This window comes from Micromesistius poutassou (genome assembly GCF_964030765.1).
Source record: "Micromesistius poutassou genome assembly, chromosome: 10".
Lineage (NCBI taxonomy): Eukaryota > Metazoa > Chordata > Actinopteri > Gadiformes > Gadidae > Micromesistius > Micromesistius poutassou.
In genome coordinates, this window is record NC_140280.1 from 10,833,831 (window position 1) to 10,849,711 (window position 15,881).

The window sequence follows — 15,881 nt, forward strand, 5'->3', positions numbered from 1 at the left end:
CGTGATAGTCAATTATATAAAATATAAGATATTGATATCTTGATATCTCAGAGCAGCAGTCCAGCCAGTCTGATGCTGCTGGTGAACCTGATAGACATGAAGAGGACAGGACTGAGCGGACAGAGGACTGTAAAAAAATATGTTTAAATTATTAGATATAAGAAAACCCACACATAGAACTGACATGATGCATTGAAAACCTCCCAAATATGTAATGGGTTAACAATAGCCGTTTTCACATACGTCGTCCGTCTTTTCTCCGCGTTTGTAGAGCAGGAGGTTCGACTGTATGTGAGCACTGAGACTCAAAGGAGTCCAACGGTATAAGCCTCATCACTTATCATTTTGCGAGCTTATTTCGATGAACTAGATGTGAAGGAATAAGGTCAATAACATACCTTTCCAAGTAACTACCACCACACGCACGCACACGTACGCACACGCACGCACGCATCAGACACACATCAGCTCAGCTATTATATATTTTATATATAGAATATTTTATTTTATCTCAAATGTATTCAAATTGATCCCTTTAGCTATTTATTTAACTATTCACTTTATTTGTTTCCAACCATTGTACATTTTTCAAATGGTGTGTATGTTTACATTGTTTTCTCCATTAAGACTCTGTTCAAATCCCTTCACTTGATTTATGCCACTTAACAAGGAAATACATTTTGTAGTTCTGATTGTGATAATGTTGGTGTGTTGTCCACGTTGTTTCGTCCCGACCTGCAGGCGGCGCTGTGGTGCAGTTCATGTACTGCTGCTCAGGTGAAGAAGAAGTCCGTTACTACGCAACAGCCGTAACGCTCATGGCTTCCTCGGACCTGTGGTTCAGACCTGGTCCTTAGCGTCACGGTGGGTCACTCTGCAACCACCTCCAGATCGGTGATGGAACGAGGCTTTAATACCGTTTAGCCTCCACTGAACGCGGGGAGCAAGTTGAGACTCGGACCCGGACGCTACTACTAGTCTGGCTGAGCCGGACCCCAGAAGTACTCGGTTTAATCTGTAGGTTACCTTCACATCATCGATAGTCTGTAGGTTACCTTCACATCATCGATAGTCTGTAGGTTACCTTCACATCAGCGATAGTCTGTAGGTTACCTTCACATCAGCGATAGTCTGTAGGTTACCTTCACATCATCGATAGTCTGTAGGTTACCTTCACATCAGCGATAGTCTGTAGGTTACCTTCACATCAGCGATAGTCTGTAGGTTACCTTCACATCAGCGATGGCAGAGAGCTGGAACACAGACACGAGCGAGGCCGTGTACCGCTCCGGGGACGCCGTCAAGAACCTCAGGATAGCGTAAGTCTCTTTTACCTTTTGGCCTCACGTCACCTCCGACCCACCACGAAACTACATTAAAGACCAACCCGTCATTAAACTACATTAAAGACCAACCCGTCATGAAACTACATTAAAGACCAACCCGTCATTAAACTACATTAAAGACCAACCCGTCATTAAACTACATTAAAGACCAACCCGTCATTAAACTACATTAAAGACCAACCCGTCATGAAACTACATTAAAGACCAACCCGTCATGAAACTACATTAAAGACCAACCCGTCATGAAACTACATTAAAGACTAACCCGTCATTAAACTACATTAAAGACCAACCGTCATTAAACTACATTAAAGACCAACCCGTCATGATACTACATTAAAGACCAACCCGTCATTAAACTACATTAAAGACCTCCAACCCGTCATTAAACTACATTAAAGACCAACCCGTCATGAAACTACATTAAAGACCAACCCGTCATGATACTACATTAAAGACCAACCCGTCATTAAACTACATTAAAGACCTCCAACCCGTCATGAAACTACATTAAAGACCAACCCGTCATTAAACTACATTAAAGACCTCCAACCCGTCATTAAACTACATTAAAGACCAACCCGTCATACTACATTAAAGACCAACCCGTCATTAAACTACATTAAAGACCAACCCGTCATGATACTACATTAAAGACCAACCCGTCATTAAACTACATTAAAGACCTCCAACCCGTCATTAAACTACATTAAAGACCTCCAACCCGTCATTAAACTACATTAAAGACCTCCAACCCGTCATGAAACTACATTAAAGACCAACCCGTCATGAAACTACATTAAAGACCAACCCGTCATTAAACTACATTAAAGACCAACCGTCATTAAACTACATTAAAGACCAACCCGTCATTAAACTACATTAAAGACCAACCCGTCATTAAACTACATTAAAGACCAACCCGTCATTAAACTACATTAAAGACCAACCCGTCATTAAACTACATTAAAGACCAACCCGTCATTAAACTACATTAAAGACCAACCCGTCATTAAACTACATTAAAGACCAACCCGTCATGATACTACATTAAAGACCAACCCGTCATTAAACTACATTAAAGACCTCCAACCCGTCATTAAACTACATTAAAGACCAACCCGTCATGAAACTACATTAAAGACCAACCCGTCATGAAACTACATTAAAGACCAACCCGTCATTAAACTACATTAAAGACCAACCCGTCATGATACTACATTAAAGACCAACCCGTCATTAAACTACATTAAAGACCAACCCGTCATGAAACTACATTAAAGACCAACACTAATGACCATAGAATCCTGCTCATGACTCAGTGGTCTCTGTGTCTCAGGGTGCGTGTGGAGAGGGTGACGTCCACCGTGGTGCTGTCGCAGCACCTCCAGCAGACAGTGCTGTCCCAACACAACCCAGGGCTCATGGAGCTGGAGACCCTGACCCCGCAGGCCCAAGCCGGTACTTTTCACGCTATTGATACTGTGTTAGAACTAGATGAATGTGCACTTTATAGTAGTAGTATAGTAGTATATGATAGTACAAGATCTGACATGTGGTAGGCTACCCATTTTAGTGCGTAAAATATAAAAACATGATCAAGAATCCTTAGTATGCACACCCCTCTTGCAAAAAATACAGCACAACACTGTCTTTTATTTTTTTCTCTCTCTCTCTCTCTCTCTCTCTCTCTCTCTCTCTCTCTCTCTCTCTCTCTCTCTCTCTCTCTCTCTCTCTCTCTCTCTCTCTCTCTCTCTAGGAGATAATGTGGAAGAGCTTGTGGTGCATTGGCAGGAGAAGCTTTTCAGCCAGGTACCAGTACAGGCCAGTTAGTTTGAAGTTAGAATGGATCTCTTCTAAAGTCTCGTTATTTCTTAATGCTCAAGCGTTACCTCTTTGAGCAACAGTGTGTTGTTCTGTGTGATCAGAGTGAGATGGATCTGTTCCAAAGCGAGGCAGCGTGCCACAGCCCTCTGGAGCAGCAGTACCACACCGAGGTCAGGGCCCTCCTCCGCTCCAAAGGCCGACGCAACAAGAGGGTCTTCACCTACACCGACCACGACCGCTTCACCAGCCTTCAGCAGCTGGTGGGGCTCCACACACCACACACACAGAAATGCATGAGTTGGACATGAGGAAATGTAACTTTTGTTATGTGCAAGTACGAATAATGCTGCGATCCATTTGTATGGTACGCCCGCCTGTACGAGTCGTAAGGTGTAAATCTCACAGCTTTCTTGTGGCATTTCACGGAGGAACGCCCCCTTTTGGTCGGTCCTACTCGCTATTCTGAGAGTAGGGCGAGTTCAGGATGTCTGCGCCCGTAAAGAGATGTATTTTCTTTGTATTTGTACCACGTTGGTCATTTTAATGTTGATTTAAATGCTCTTACACACTTGATTACATTGCTACTTCATTCCGGTCACCAATGTATGCATTGCACGGTCTTGCTGTGCGTTCAATACAATGTAAAGTTGTGTTGTTTGTCTTCGAGCTGGTTTGCTAAAGAGGCTAATGTAGCTAATAACAATAACAATTAAAACTGCGCGCAGTGATGAACGGGACCTCGCGCCGGCTTGCGGCCGCATCACGTGCCGTCCTAACATGTGTGCTGGCAAGATGTGCACATGTTAGGACCGCACGTGACGCAGCCGCAAGCCGGTAAGAGGTCCCGTTCATCACTGCGCGCAGTTTTAAAAAAGCGCAGTTTTAAAAAAAATTTGCGCCGGCTTGCGGCCGCGTCACGTGCCGTCGTAACATGTGTGCTGGCAAGATGTGCACATGTTAGGACCGCACGTGACGCAGCCGCAAGCCGGCACGAGGTCCCGTTCATCACTGCGCGCAGTTTTTAAAAAGCGCCGTTTTAAAAAAAATTCGCGAATTTATGTAATCTGTAGAAGCAGAGGTGCCCTGTGGTGTCCTACTGATTGTTTTGACATTAACATGTAAGACCACATTTAACTGAATTACATGTTCATTAACCCTACATCAATGATCCGATGAATTCCCTAGGAGGAGTTAGTTGAAATACAAGGCGAAAAAGTGAAAGAATTCCATTCAAAATGGCCAACTTTGACAGCACGCCACGGCCATGCCCTTCAATGTACAGTCACAAATAACACGGCGTTGGTTGAGCACCATGTTTTGACTGTACTGACTAATTGTGAAGCAGATCCGATAAATACCCTAGGAGGAGTTCGTTCAAATACAAGGGGAAAAAAGTGAAAATAAGACCACGGAATTCAAAACGGCCAACTTTGACGGCACGCCACGGCCACGCCCTTCAACGTACAATCACAAATAGCACGATTTTGGTTCAGCACCACTTCATGACTGTACTGACCAATTGTGAAGCAGATCCGATAAATTCCCTAAGAGGAGTTCGTTCAAATACAATGCGAAAAAGTGAAATTCCATTCAAAATGGCCAACTTTGACATCACGCCACGGACACGCCCTTCAACGTACAGTCCCAAATAGCACGATTTTGGTTCAGCACCACTTCATGACTGTACTGACCAAATTTGAAGCAGATCCGATAAATTCCCTAGGAGGAGTTAGTTCAAATACAAGGCGACGGAATTCAAAAATGGCCAACTTTGACGGCATGCCACGGACACGCCCTTCAACGTACAGTCACAAATAGCACGATTTTGGTTTAGCACCACTTCATGACTGTACTGACCAATTTTGAAGCAGATCCGATAAATTCCCTAGGAGGAGTTCATTCAAATACAATGCGAAAAATTGAAATTCCATTCAAAATGGCCAACTTTGACATCACGCCACGGACACGCCCTTCAACGTACAGTCCCAAATAGCACGATTTTGGTTCAGCACCACTTCATGACTGTACTGACCAAATTTGAAGCAGATCCGATAAATTCCCTAGGAGGAGTTAGTTCAAATACAAGGCGACGGAATTCCAAAATGGCCAACTTTGACGGCACGCCACGGACACGCCCTTCAACGTACAGTCACAAATAGCACGATTTTGGTTCAGCACCACTTCATGACTGTACTGACCAATTTTTAAGCAGATCCGATAAATTCCCTAGGAGGAGTTCATTCAAATACAAGGCCAAAAAGTGAAAAAATATTCAAAATGGCCGCCAAAAGTGAAAATTAGAAATGCAAATAGCCGACTTCCTGTGGGGTTTGGGGCATGGGTCCAAGAGGCTTTTCTGTAGGTATGGGCACATTGTACGTGAATACTGAGTTTCATACATATTGGTGAAACGTGGCGCAGGGGCTGCTTTTTAAAGTTCCTGTAGGGGGCGCTACACACATGAGAAACACGATTTTTGGTATGTCAGCTATCGGCACTAGTCTACACGTGACCTGTGAATTTCATATTCATAACTATTACGGTGTCCGCAGAGTGATCGACCCTCCTCTGGCGGCCATGTTGTTTTTTCAATCGACTTAATTTTTGGTGAGCAGTTAGAACTTTGGTACCTAACGGCCATTGAGTTGGTCCCGCTGAAATCAAACATTGCGTCTATGAACTGTGGCTATTTTAGTAACGGGCCACGCCCACTTCGATGCCACGCCCCATTTGAAAAATTGTTGACTTATTCTTGTTCAGAATTTGATTATGAACAACTTTAGTAGAGAGGTCCAACACCATAGGAGTCCAATTAATGTAGATATGTGCAATTTACTATTTTTGGGGTGAAAAACACACCCCTTTTTGAACTCAATGGCTCATGGGTACTTTGAAATTTATCCTACAGACTAATCCTTATGTCAGATTGAAGATAATGGGCCATAGATGATATGTGCCAAAGGATTTTTGTCAAAGTCGAAAAACCTGGGATCCTTGGGGAATTTACTGTTTTTAACTAAATTCAAAATGGCGGGAAATCTGGCTACCGGAAATGCTAAGTTAGTATCTGCAAATTTCTTCATTATGAGGATTTGCATATGTGTGCAAAGTTTCATGAGTTTAGGTCCAACCGGTGACGAGTTATGCTTGTGCAAACGTTGAAATTTTGGCATAGTTGGTATAGCGCCACCTAGGGGCGAATGTGAATTTGAGGGCTAGAATATCAAATTTTTCACCAGTCCCACAAAATGTGCCAAATAACAATGAGTTTTCGAATATGTGCAGGGGGGGAAAAATGCAGTCGAAGACGGAGAAAAATAATAATAAGAAGAAGAAACATGAGGATTTCAATAGGGTCCTTGCCAAGTTTGGCTCGGTCCCTAATGACTAGCCAATGAGAAACGGGAATGCTTTAAGTGCTGCAAGCCAGGAAATGACGTCACGTTCTCCCTAGAGCAGGTGGGACGTACCGACGTACCGTACCACTGGATCAGCGTCAGTCCACCCTTGTGATAAAAACACTGTTTGTTTGTTCCACAGTTCTGTATTCTAAAGCTCTGTTGTGATTCTATTTTTTATTTTTACAGCACAGCCAAGACTCTGTGACCACAGCCCAATCGGCCCCCACCTTTCTGGCTGAGAGGATGTCCACAGTCAGGAACCGACGGCAGGAGAGACGTACCGGGTAGGGCGCCCTGTTCCTCAGCTCGGCCTCCACCTCGGCTCAAGGCTTTTATTGGATGTAGGCTGAATAACAATGTTAGAAAATGAACATGGTCATTTGCATGATGGGAGGTCAGATATTTCTGCTTTACTTTGAACTGGATTTGGTAAGAGCTATAAGAGAGCAAGAGTGTCACTTTGATTTAATGGCTGTATTTCCAACATAGTAAGGCAACACTCATAGTGTTATCATTGTAAAACACAAACTTCAGTATCTGGATTGTCTCCCAGGCTCCGTTAGTGCTACACAAAGCTACGTTAGTGCTACACAAAGCTACGTTAGTGCTACACAAAGCTACGTTAGTGCTGCACAAAGCTACGTTAGTGCTACACAAAGCTACGTTAGTGCTACACAAGGCTACGTTAGTGCTACACAAAGCTACGTTAGTGCTACACAAAGCTACGTTAGTGCTACACAATTCCTGTACAGAGGGCAACACAAATAGGGTCAGATTCTGAAAAAAAGTCAGATTCTGATTGTCAAATATTTCTTAAACATTTGAATACAATTATGGTATTCATACATAATCCACTGTTCTACTTATGCCCATGATGTCCTCCGTTTGAGAATGATGACAACAGAGAAAAGGAGTCCTCATGTTGTTGACTGTGAGCTAAGGCCGTGTTGATGACGCTGAGGTCCACCCGCAGAGACTGCAGTGTTCCCCGCTCCAAGATGATCACCTGGGAGCCCTCGCAGGACTTTGTGAAGAGCAGTCATGTGGTGACCAACGCCATGATGACTATGCACATCATGGCCGACCTGGGACCTCCAGGCAGGTGAGTGGAGGGAGAACCACTGCATACGCTCTGACCTCAGGAACCTAGTGGAGGGAGAACCACCGCATATGCCCTGACCTCAGGAACCTAGTGGAGGGAGAACCACCGCATACGGCCATGTTCTGACCTCAGGAACCTAGTGGAGGGAGAACCACCGCATACAGCCATGTTCTGACCTCAGGAACCTAGTGGAGGGAGAACCACCGGCCACGCCCTGACCTCAGGAACCTAGCATGGTGTTTGTAGAACCTCACCATGTCATTCTTTGGTTGTGAAATGTTTGTGTAAGTAGTTAATAGTGGATCCATGAAGCTGGATATGTCTGGATGCAGTCAGAGAGCAGGGTCAATAAAGTAACAGAATATCCTACTTGTGAAGTATGGATGCATTCGTTAGCGCTGATTATATTAGAACTAATGTCCTCCATCTCAAACCGTTCAATTATCAAAGTACTGGATTCTGTGCAGTATCTGATATACTCTTTATAATGTAAGATTTGGAAGTTGTGAAGTGAAAGAACAGAAGAGAGCGAGATAAGAGAAATGAAACAATGAATTAAACAACAATATAAACTCCCCTCCCTCTCTGCTCCCCTCCTCTACACACGTTTCTCTGCCATTTAGAAGTGCTGCATTCATGCACCTGTGAATTGGAGGTAACATGGATACTCATAACCAATCAAGGAAGAGATGGCTGATTAGCCACGAGCAGTCTAGAAAATGTTCCCATCCAGAAGCAGGCGTAGTCAAACAGTACAGATATTTCCAAGGCGCGTTTCACTCAGTGATAGCTGATGGATGGCTGAGGCATTCCTAACAAATGAAATGCAAATAACTGCTTACTTACGTAATAATCATACCTACAGCACCTCTTAATGGGATGCACCTCTTATGACGAATTATTCAATATCCAGTCATCCCCAAATGCTTTGCTATTGGATGTTGCTTGTCTTGTAGTGTACCGTGTGTGTGTCTGTGTGTGTTCCCAGCCTGGGCCTCAAGGAGAACGAGTGTCTTCTGCTGACTGTGAGGACGGACGGGAACGGCATCGTCCTCCTGAAGCCCGACTTTAACAAAGGGAAGGACCCCTACAGGTGGGTCTCTAGCGGGACCCTTCCTCATCCTCTTCATCCTGTAGTTCATGTTGGGTCTTCTCCCCTCTCAGACACATCTCACTACACCCCCCCTGTTGTTGAACAGCTCTCATATCAACATGTCTGAGTGGGACTCTCATATCAACATGTGTGTGTTGGACTCTCATATCAACATGTCTGAGTGGGACTCTCATATCAACATGTCTGTGTGTGACTCATATCAACATGTCTGAGTAGGACTCTCATATCAACATGTCTGAGTGGGACTCTCATATCAACATGTCTGTGTGGGACTCATATCAACATGTCTGTGTGTGACTCATACCAACATGTCTGTGTGGGACTCATATCAACATGTCTGTGTGGGACTCTCATATCAACATGTCTGTGTGGGACTCACAGGATCCAGACCAGCGGAGCGAAGAAAGAAGTGTGGCGTCTCACTCTGGACAACGTGTCGACGGCGATGGCTGCGGAGGACAAGGAGAAAGAGCAGCACATGTACAAAGATGTGAGCTCTCCTCACGTCACACTCAGGTTGAACAGACCAGACCATGGTTGGTCTGGTCTGTTCAACCTTCAGCTCTCCTCACGTCACGCTCAGGTTGAACAGACCAGACCAACCATGGTTTGGCTGTTTTTAAATCTTTTGACCTAGCACATGGATGTGCTACCAAGGCTATTATAACTCAATACTTATACTATCCACAGCTATACTTACGACACAAAGACTACCTTAACAGCCTGGTTGGACATGATTTTGAAATGGTGAGTCAATGTAAAATTTGGGTCATATATTGAAGAGTGACAATTTCTGTTTGAGAAAGGAGATCTATACACAAGACATTTAGAAATGGGTTGCTATGTTAATGTTTGTTGGTGCATTTCCTGTAGCCACCACCAGGAGTCCTGCGTCTCGTGGTGAACGGGGAGATCGGTGAGTGACGCCCAGTAGGGCCTCCCAACCTTTTGCTTTGTACATTTGAATGCATCATTTTAAGATGCATTATTTTTAAACAAAGGATGTGGCTGTTTTTCAAGATGGTTTATGTGTCATATTCACAACAATTAAAGTCTCAGACTCCCTTCAACAATGCAATAATATAAAAACTACAATTTATAAGAGAAACACAAGAAGCATCACCTGAGACTTCAATAAAAAGTAGTGCAAAGACAGAACGGATATTTGAGTTTAAATTAAAACAAATCGTAATGATTTAAATCTGAAAATATTTCGTTGTCCCAGTACCACGAGCCCAACTGGTCCCACTCCCAGGACCACTACTGAGATGATTATAAACTCAATACAATAAATCATCTTACAATAAATGATAAGATAACAATCATAAGTAAGAGAAGTTATATCATTTTTTACTTCAAACCATTTATTCCTGAAATAAATAAATATGATTAAAGTGTTGTATTATTATAAATACATGAGACAAATAATGATGGTTTAAGTGATGTATTTATATTTAGGTACATTTGTATCATTGCCCCCGTGAGTGTTAACCATCACTGATGGTTGAGATATTCCTAAATTGTCGACATTGCAAAGTTGCATTTTCCCTGTTGCTAAATATCGGAGTGTTATTCACTAATTCAACCACAAGTTTGATACCCTCAGGATGTTGCCTATATCGCCTTATCAATTCGCTGTCCTCCATTGTCTCCAAAGCATTCCGTCTCGCTGCAGCCACTTTCAGATTCTCTGTGAATAGGTCTTAGTGAGTTAGGAGTCCTCTCCAGGACTTTTAAGCTCTCCTAGACTTAGGTGCTACTTTTAGGCCTAAAATACTTTGTGAATTGCTCTTAGTAAAAGAAAATAGGAGTCCTAAATTTAGGACTGACACGCCCATTATTTTTAGGAGTTACTCCTAAATTCGCCACTTAGGACCTACTTTTAGCCCTACGATTCTTTGTGAATATGGCCCCAGAACACCAGACTACTCTGATCTGTCTCCTCCTCTCCTCCTCCTCCTCTCCTCCTCTCCTCCCTGTCCCAGTGTCTGCGTCGGGCTTTGAATACGACAACCTGTACGTCCACTTCTTCATGGAGCTGCCAAATAGTGAGTCTCTGTTGTACTAAAGGTTTTAGTTTGGCTGTTTTAAAATACTGTTGAAAAACTTCAACCAACCACAAGGAGTTGATTTGATTAGAGTATTGGAGAGTGATAACGCCGTGTTTCAGGGAGTATGAAAACGTCTTAATGAATACATTCTACTGCAGAGATGGTTCTGACTGGACGCTCATTTGTCTCAGTGTCATGTGACCTCTGCTCCTCCTCAGATTGGTCCAGACTCATGTCTCAGTGTCATGTGACCTCTGCTCCTCCTCAGATTGGTCCAGACTCATGTCTCAGTGTCATGTGACCTCTCCTCCTCCTCAGATTGGTCCACCTTGCCCTTCCAGCCTCTTTCCGGGGTGACCCAGACCTGCCGGACCAAGACCATAGGAAAGGTGAGTCCCAAGTGAGGAACAGAAGGCAGTGCGTCTGAAGGCCCAGCCAGACAAGTGACCTACCAGCTGTGTCCCCGTCCACAGGAAAGCACTGCTCTCTTCAGCTACCCTTTCAGCTTCGAGGCGTTCCACCTGAGGGAGAACGAGAGCCCAGGTTGGTTGTGCGTCCCTCAGAGTGTTGTTGTGAAGGCTGCTACTGACCGTGTGTTGTTGTTGTGAAGGCTGCTACTGACCGTGTGTTGTTGTTGTGAAGGCTGCTACTGACCGTGTGTTGTTGTGAAGGCTGCTACTGACCGTGTGTTGTTGTGAAGGCTGCTACTGACCGTGTGTTGTTGTGAAGGCTGCTACTGACCGTGTGTTGTAGTGAAGGCTGCTACTGACCGTGTGTTGTTGTTGTGAAGGCTGCTACTGACCATGTGTTGTTGTTGTGAAGGCTGCTACTGACAGTGTGTTGTTGTGAAGGCTGCTACTGACCGTGTGTTGTAGTGAAGGCTGCTACTGACCGTGTGTTGTTGTTGTGAAGGCTGCTACTGACCGTGTGTTGTTGTTGTGAAGGCTGCTACTGACCGTGTGTTGTTGTGAAGGCTGCTACTGACCGTGTGTTGTTGTGAAGGCTGCTACTGACCGTGTGTTGTTGTGAAGGCTGCTACTGACCGTGTGTTGTTGTGAAGGCTGCTACTGACCGTGTGTTGTTGTGAAGGCTGCTACTGACCGTGTGTTGTTGTTGTGAAGGCTGCTACTGACCGTGTGTTGTTGTGAAGGCTGCTACTGACAGTGTGTTGTTGTGAAGGCTGCTACTGACAGTGTGTTGTGAAGGCTGCTACTGACCGTGTGTTGTTGTGAAGGCTGCTACTGACCGTGTGTTGTTGTTGTGAAGGCTGCTACTGACCGTGTGTTGTTGTTGTGAAGGCTGCTACTGACCGTGTGTTGTTGTTGTGAAGGCTGCTACTGACCGTGTGTTGTTGTGAAGGCTGCTACTGACCGTGTGTTGTTGTTGTGAAGGCTGCTACTGACCGTGTGTTGTTGTGAAGGCTGCTACTGACCGTGTGTTGTTGTGAAGGCTGCTACTGACCGTGTGTTGTTGTGAAGGCTGCTACTGACCGTGCGGCCCTCAGAGTGTTGTTGTGTGAAGGCTGCTACTGACCTCCGCTCTGCTGCCTCCAGAAGCCCTGCCCCAGTGGCCCGTGCTGTACTTCAAGGTGCTCTCTCTGGACTACTGGCAGCGCTACCGGACGGAGGGCTACGGCTACCTGCTGTTCCCCGCCACTCCAGGTGAGTCAGCACCTCATGTCCAACCAGTCCACTGGCTGGACATGAGGTCCACTCCTGGTGAGTCAGCACCTCATGTCCAACCAGTCCACTGGCTACTCATTTGTCATTTGTCATTTGTCAAGCAATGTGAAGCGTGTGTGACCAAATGTTGGGCATGGCTTTAGAGGGGACCTGTTGACTGGTCCTCGCAGTCATAATGAGTTCATTGTGGAACATTAATATTAATTAATGTTGTTAATGAACATTAATGTTAATCCTTAATGTTACATCAAATCTGGAACCTGCCGCCTCTCAGCAGCTGTTTGGTCGTCCAGACACATGCTTATGAAGTGTGTGTGTGTGTGTGTGTGTGTGTGTGTGTGTGTGTGTGTGTGTGTGTGTGTGTGTGTGTGTGTGTGTGTGTGTGTGTGTGTGTGTGTGTGTGTGTGTGTGTGTGTGTGTGTGTGGCAGGTGAGCACGTGGTGACGTGCCCCACGTGGCGCCCCCTGCAGGCGGGCACCGTGTCCGGGCTGAGGCGCTTCTTCATCGGGGGGTCTCCTGAGCTGGAGGACCACAGCTACGTCCGGGTCCCGGGAACCTTCAAAGTAAGAGTACCCCTCTGGGGTTGAACATATTCATAGGTCAGGAATGAGCTCCGGATACAGCTCACTTTATTTTATTTTGATAACCTGAACCCTGCTCACTGGGTATACATATTAGAAGAAATGTTATCAGACCCATAAAGATATATAAAGATATATATATATATAACTTATTGATCATGTATATATTATGTTTTTAAGGGGGTCAGACTGAGTCGCTTTGGATTCTGTACGGAGACTACAGGAAGTGTAGTCTTTAACCTCCACTGTCTGCAGCACGCCAGGTGAGTGATGGACGCGTCCTGCTGACGTGACCTTTGTGTTACAGCTGTGAGGCAGCTGCCTTCCCATGACCAGAGTTTACTTATTAGTACTCACATTAGTTTTCACCATTATGCAATCTGCTGAAGCAGTTTGCATCAACGTGAGGTGTACGCTCACCATGTCCTCAGACACTCTGCTAAAACACACCGTCCTAACCTCAGGGTTAGATTTAGTTGATGTTGGGTTAGTTGATGTTGGGTTAGTTGATGTTGGGTTAGATTAAGTTGGGTTAGTTGATGTTTTGTTCCGTACTGCAGGGCATTCGTTGACGCCAGAGATCTAAGGAAGAAGAGACAAAGTGTCGTGGACCAGTTGGGGGGCTTCAGCCAGCAGGGGGCCGTCTACAACATCATGGGTAGGAGACACTTTCAGAATGTTTCCACACCCAAGTGTCCAGGGGCCGTATTCACAAAGCTTTTACCGCTAGGAGTGCTCCTAACTCACGCTAAAAGTTTTTATGTAGGAGTTTTTTCTTAAAGTAATTCACAAAGCCGCTGAGACCTACTCATACTAAGGATACATCACTAAGAGTGAACTAAGAGTCATGCCCCCTAACGCTCCCTTAGGTCGATTCTCGTGCACGAGTTGAGAAGCGGTCATTACGGTGATAGGTTGTTGAGTGACGGCGGTCTCATTGAAACTCATCCACAACATCCCTGCAACATAGGCTACAAATGAAGTCCTATCAAACAGTTCTGGACAGTGCAGTTAGCAGAATACACGCACGATGACACGTTTGTCAGACCACGATAATGACGTTGTATGTACGTTAAAGAGAGAAAGAAAACAATAAAAATACGTCAATTGCATTATATCAAGGAGGTAATTAAAAGTACCCTGCAAACTATTATCCAATGAGAATATTTCCAGCACTTAAACACTTTAAATATCAGCCCATACCGCCGTTCAAGTCCTCCTATCACGATGAAGGAAAGCGGAGACAAAGAAGACGTGAAACGCAAGCGAAAGCCCAACTGGTCCCAGGACCAACTGCTACTGAGCTGATTATAAACTCAATACAATAAATCATCTTACAACAAATGATTAGATAGCAATCATAAGTAAGAGTAGTTATATTATTTTTTATATATATATATAATTATTATTTTTAAACATTTCTCCCTATTATTATTTTAAATAAATAATGATGATTAAAGTGTTGTATTACTATTAATAGATGAGACATATAATGATGGTTTAAGTGATGTATTTATATTTATAGATTAAATAATTAAGGATGATTAAAGGTACATTTGTATCATTGCCCCCGTGTGTTTTAACCATCACTGATGGTTGAGATATTCCTAAATCGTCGACATTGCAAAGTTGCATTTTCCCTGTTGCTAAATATCGTGTGTGTGTGTGTGTGTGTGTGTGTGTGTGTGTGTGTGTGTGTGTGTGTGTGTGTGTGTGTGTGTGTGTGTGTGTGTGTGTGTGTGTGTGTGTGTGTGTGTGTGTGTGTGTGTGTGTGGTCCCAGAGGCGTTCCAGAGGGCCAGGAGACGCATGCAGGAGGCCCGGGAGAGCCTACCTGGAGACCTCATCAACACCAGGGCCCAGACCACGACGTAGACCAGACCCAGTCTGTAGTCCAGACCTAGTCCACGACGTAGACCAGACCCAGTCCACGACGTAGACCAGACCCAGTCCACGACGTAGCCCAGACCCAGTCCACGACGTAGACCAGACCCAGTCCACGACGTAGACCAGACCCAGTCTGTAGTCCAGACCCAGTCCACGACGTAGACCAGACCCAGTCTGTAGACCAGACCCAGTCCACGACGTAGACCAGTCCACGACGTAGACCAGAACCAGACCCAGACTGTAGACCAGACCCAGTCCACGACGTAGTCCAGACCCAGTCCACGACATAGACCAGACCCAGTCCACGACGTAGACCAGACCCAGACTGTAGACCAGACCCAGGCTGAGTCCTGACGTAGACCAGACCACGATGTAGACCAGACCCAGACTGTAGACCAGACCCAGACTGTGACCTAGACGCTGTAGTGGTGGAGTGTGGAACATGTTTTGTGTTTGGGACTTTCCACACTTTGATATTTGTGCGCTGGATTTGAAGGGATTTTATTCTGGTCAAATTGATGAAAATGTTAATGATAGAAAAGTAGACCTTGACTAGCATCTGGAGTTTGAAAACCGACATGTTGTCTATGTTAGACCTGTCCATTGAAATCAGGAACAAGCTTTAGAGACATTACAGTATGTAAGTATTACAGAAACTATGAGAAACCCTTTTCACAAACATGCTATCAATCACCTTTACCAGATCACCTTTCTGTGGTGATGCGCATCAACACTTTGTAAAGATATAAATACTTTTATAATAATTTTTACACTGTATTACTTATTTGACTTGATTTATTTGAATGTTTCTAAATATGTATTGTGTATTTGGATCAATGGATTTGTTACATCCATTGATCCAAATGTGTGAGTACATCAAAATAAAATGTTT

At 44.5% G+C, this 15,881-nt stretch overlaps 1 protein-coding gene across 1 annotated transcript; it reads left to right on the forward strand.

Moving 5' to 3' along the window:
• Window positions 1-1,208: 1,208 nt before the first annotated feature.
• On the forward strand, window positions 1,209-15,465 carry mks1 (MKS transition zone complex subunit 1). Its single transcript, XM_084474116.1, has 18 exons — window positions 1,209-1,319; window positions 2,686-2,807; window positions 3,106-3,158; window positions 3,275-3,433; window positions 6,761-6,858; window positions 7,548-7,676; window positions 8,665-8,769; window positions 9,172-9,280; window positions 9,481-9,537; window positions 9,664-9,706; window positions 10,776-10,838; window positions 11,160-11,230; window positions 11,315-11,384; window positions 12,395-12,502; window positions 12,953-13,086; window positions 13,285-13,367; window positions 13,665-13,762; window positions 14,886-15,465. Exons 1-18 carry the CDS (start codon window positions 1,243-1,245, stop codon window positions 14,975-14,977), a joined length of 1,671 nt encoding a protein of 556 aa, XP_084330242.1. The 5' UTR covers window positions 1,209-1,242; the 3' UTR covers window positions 14,978-15,465.
• Window positions 15,466-15,881: the final 416 nt, after the last annotated feature.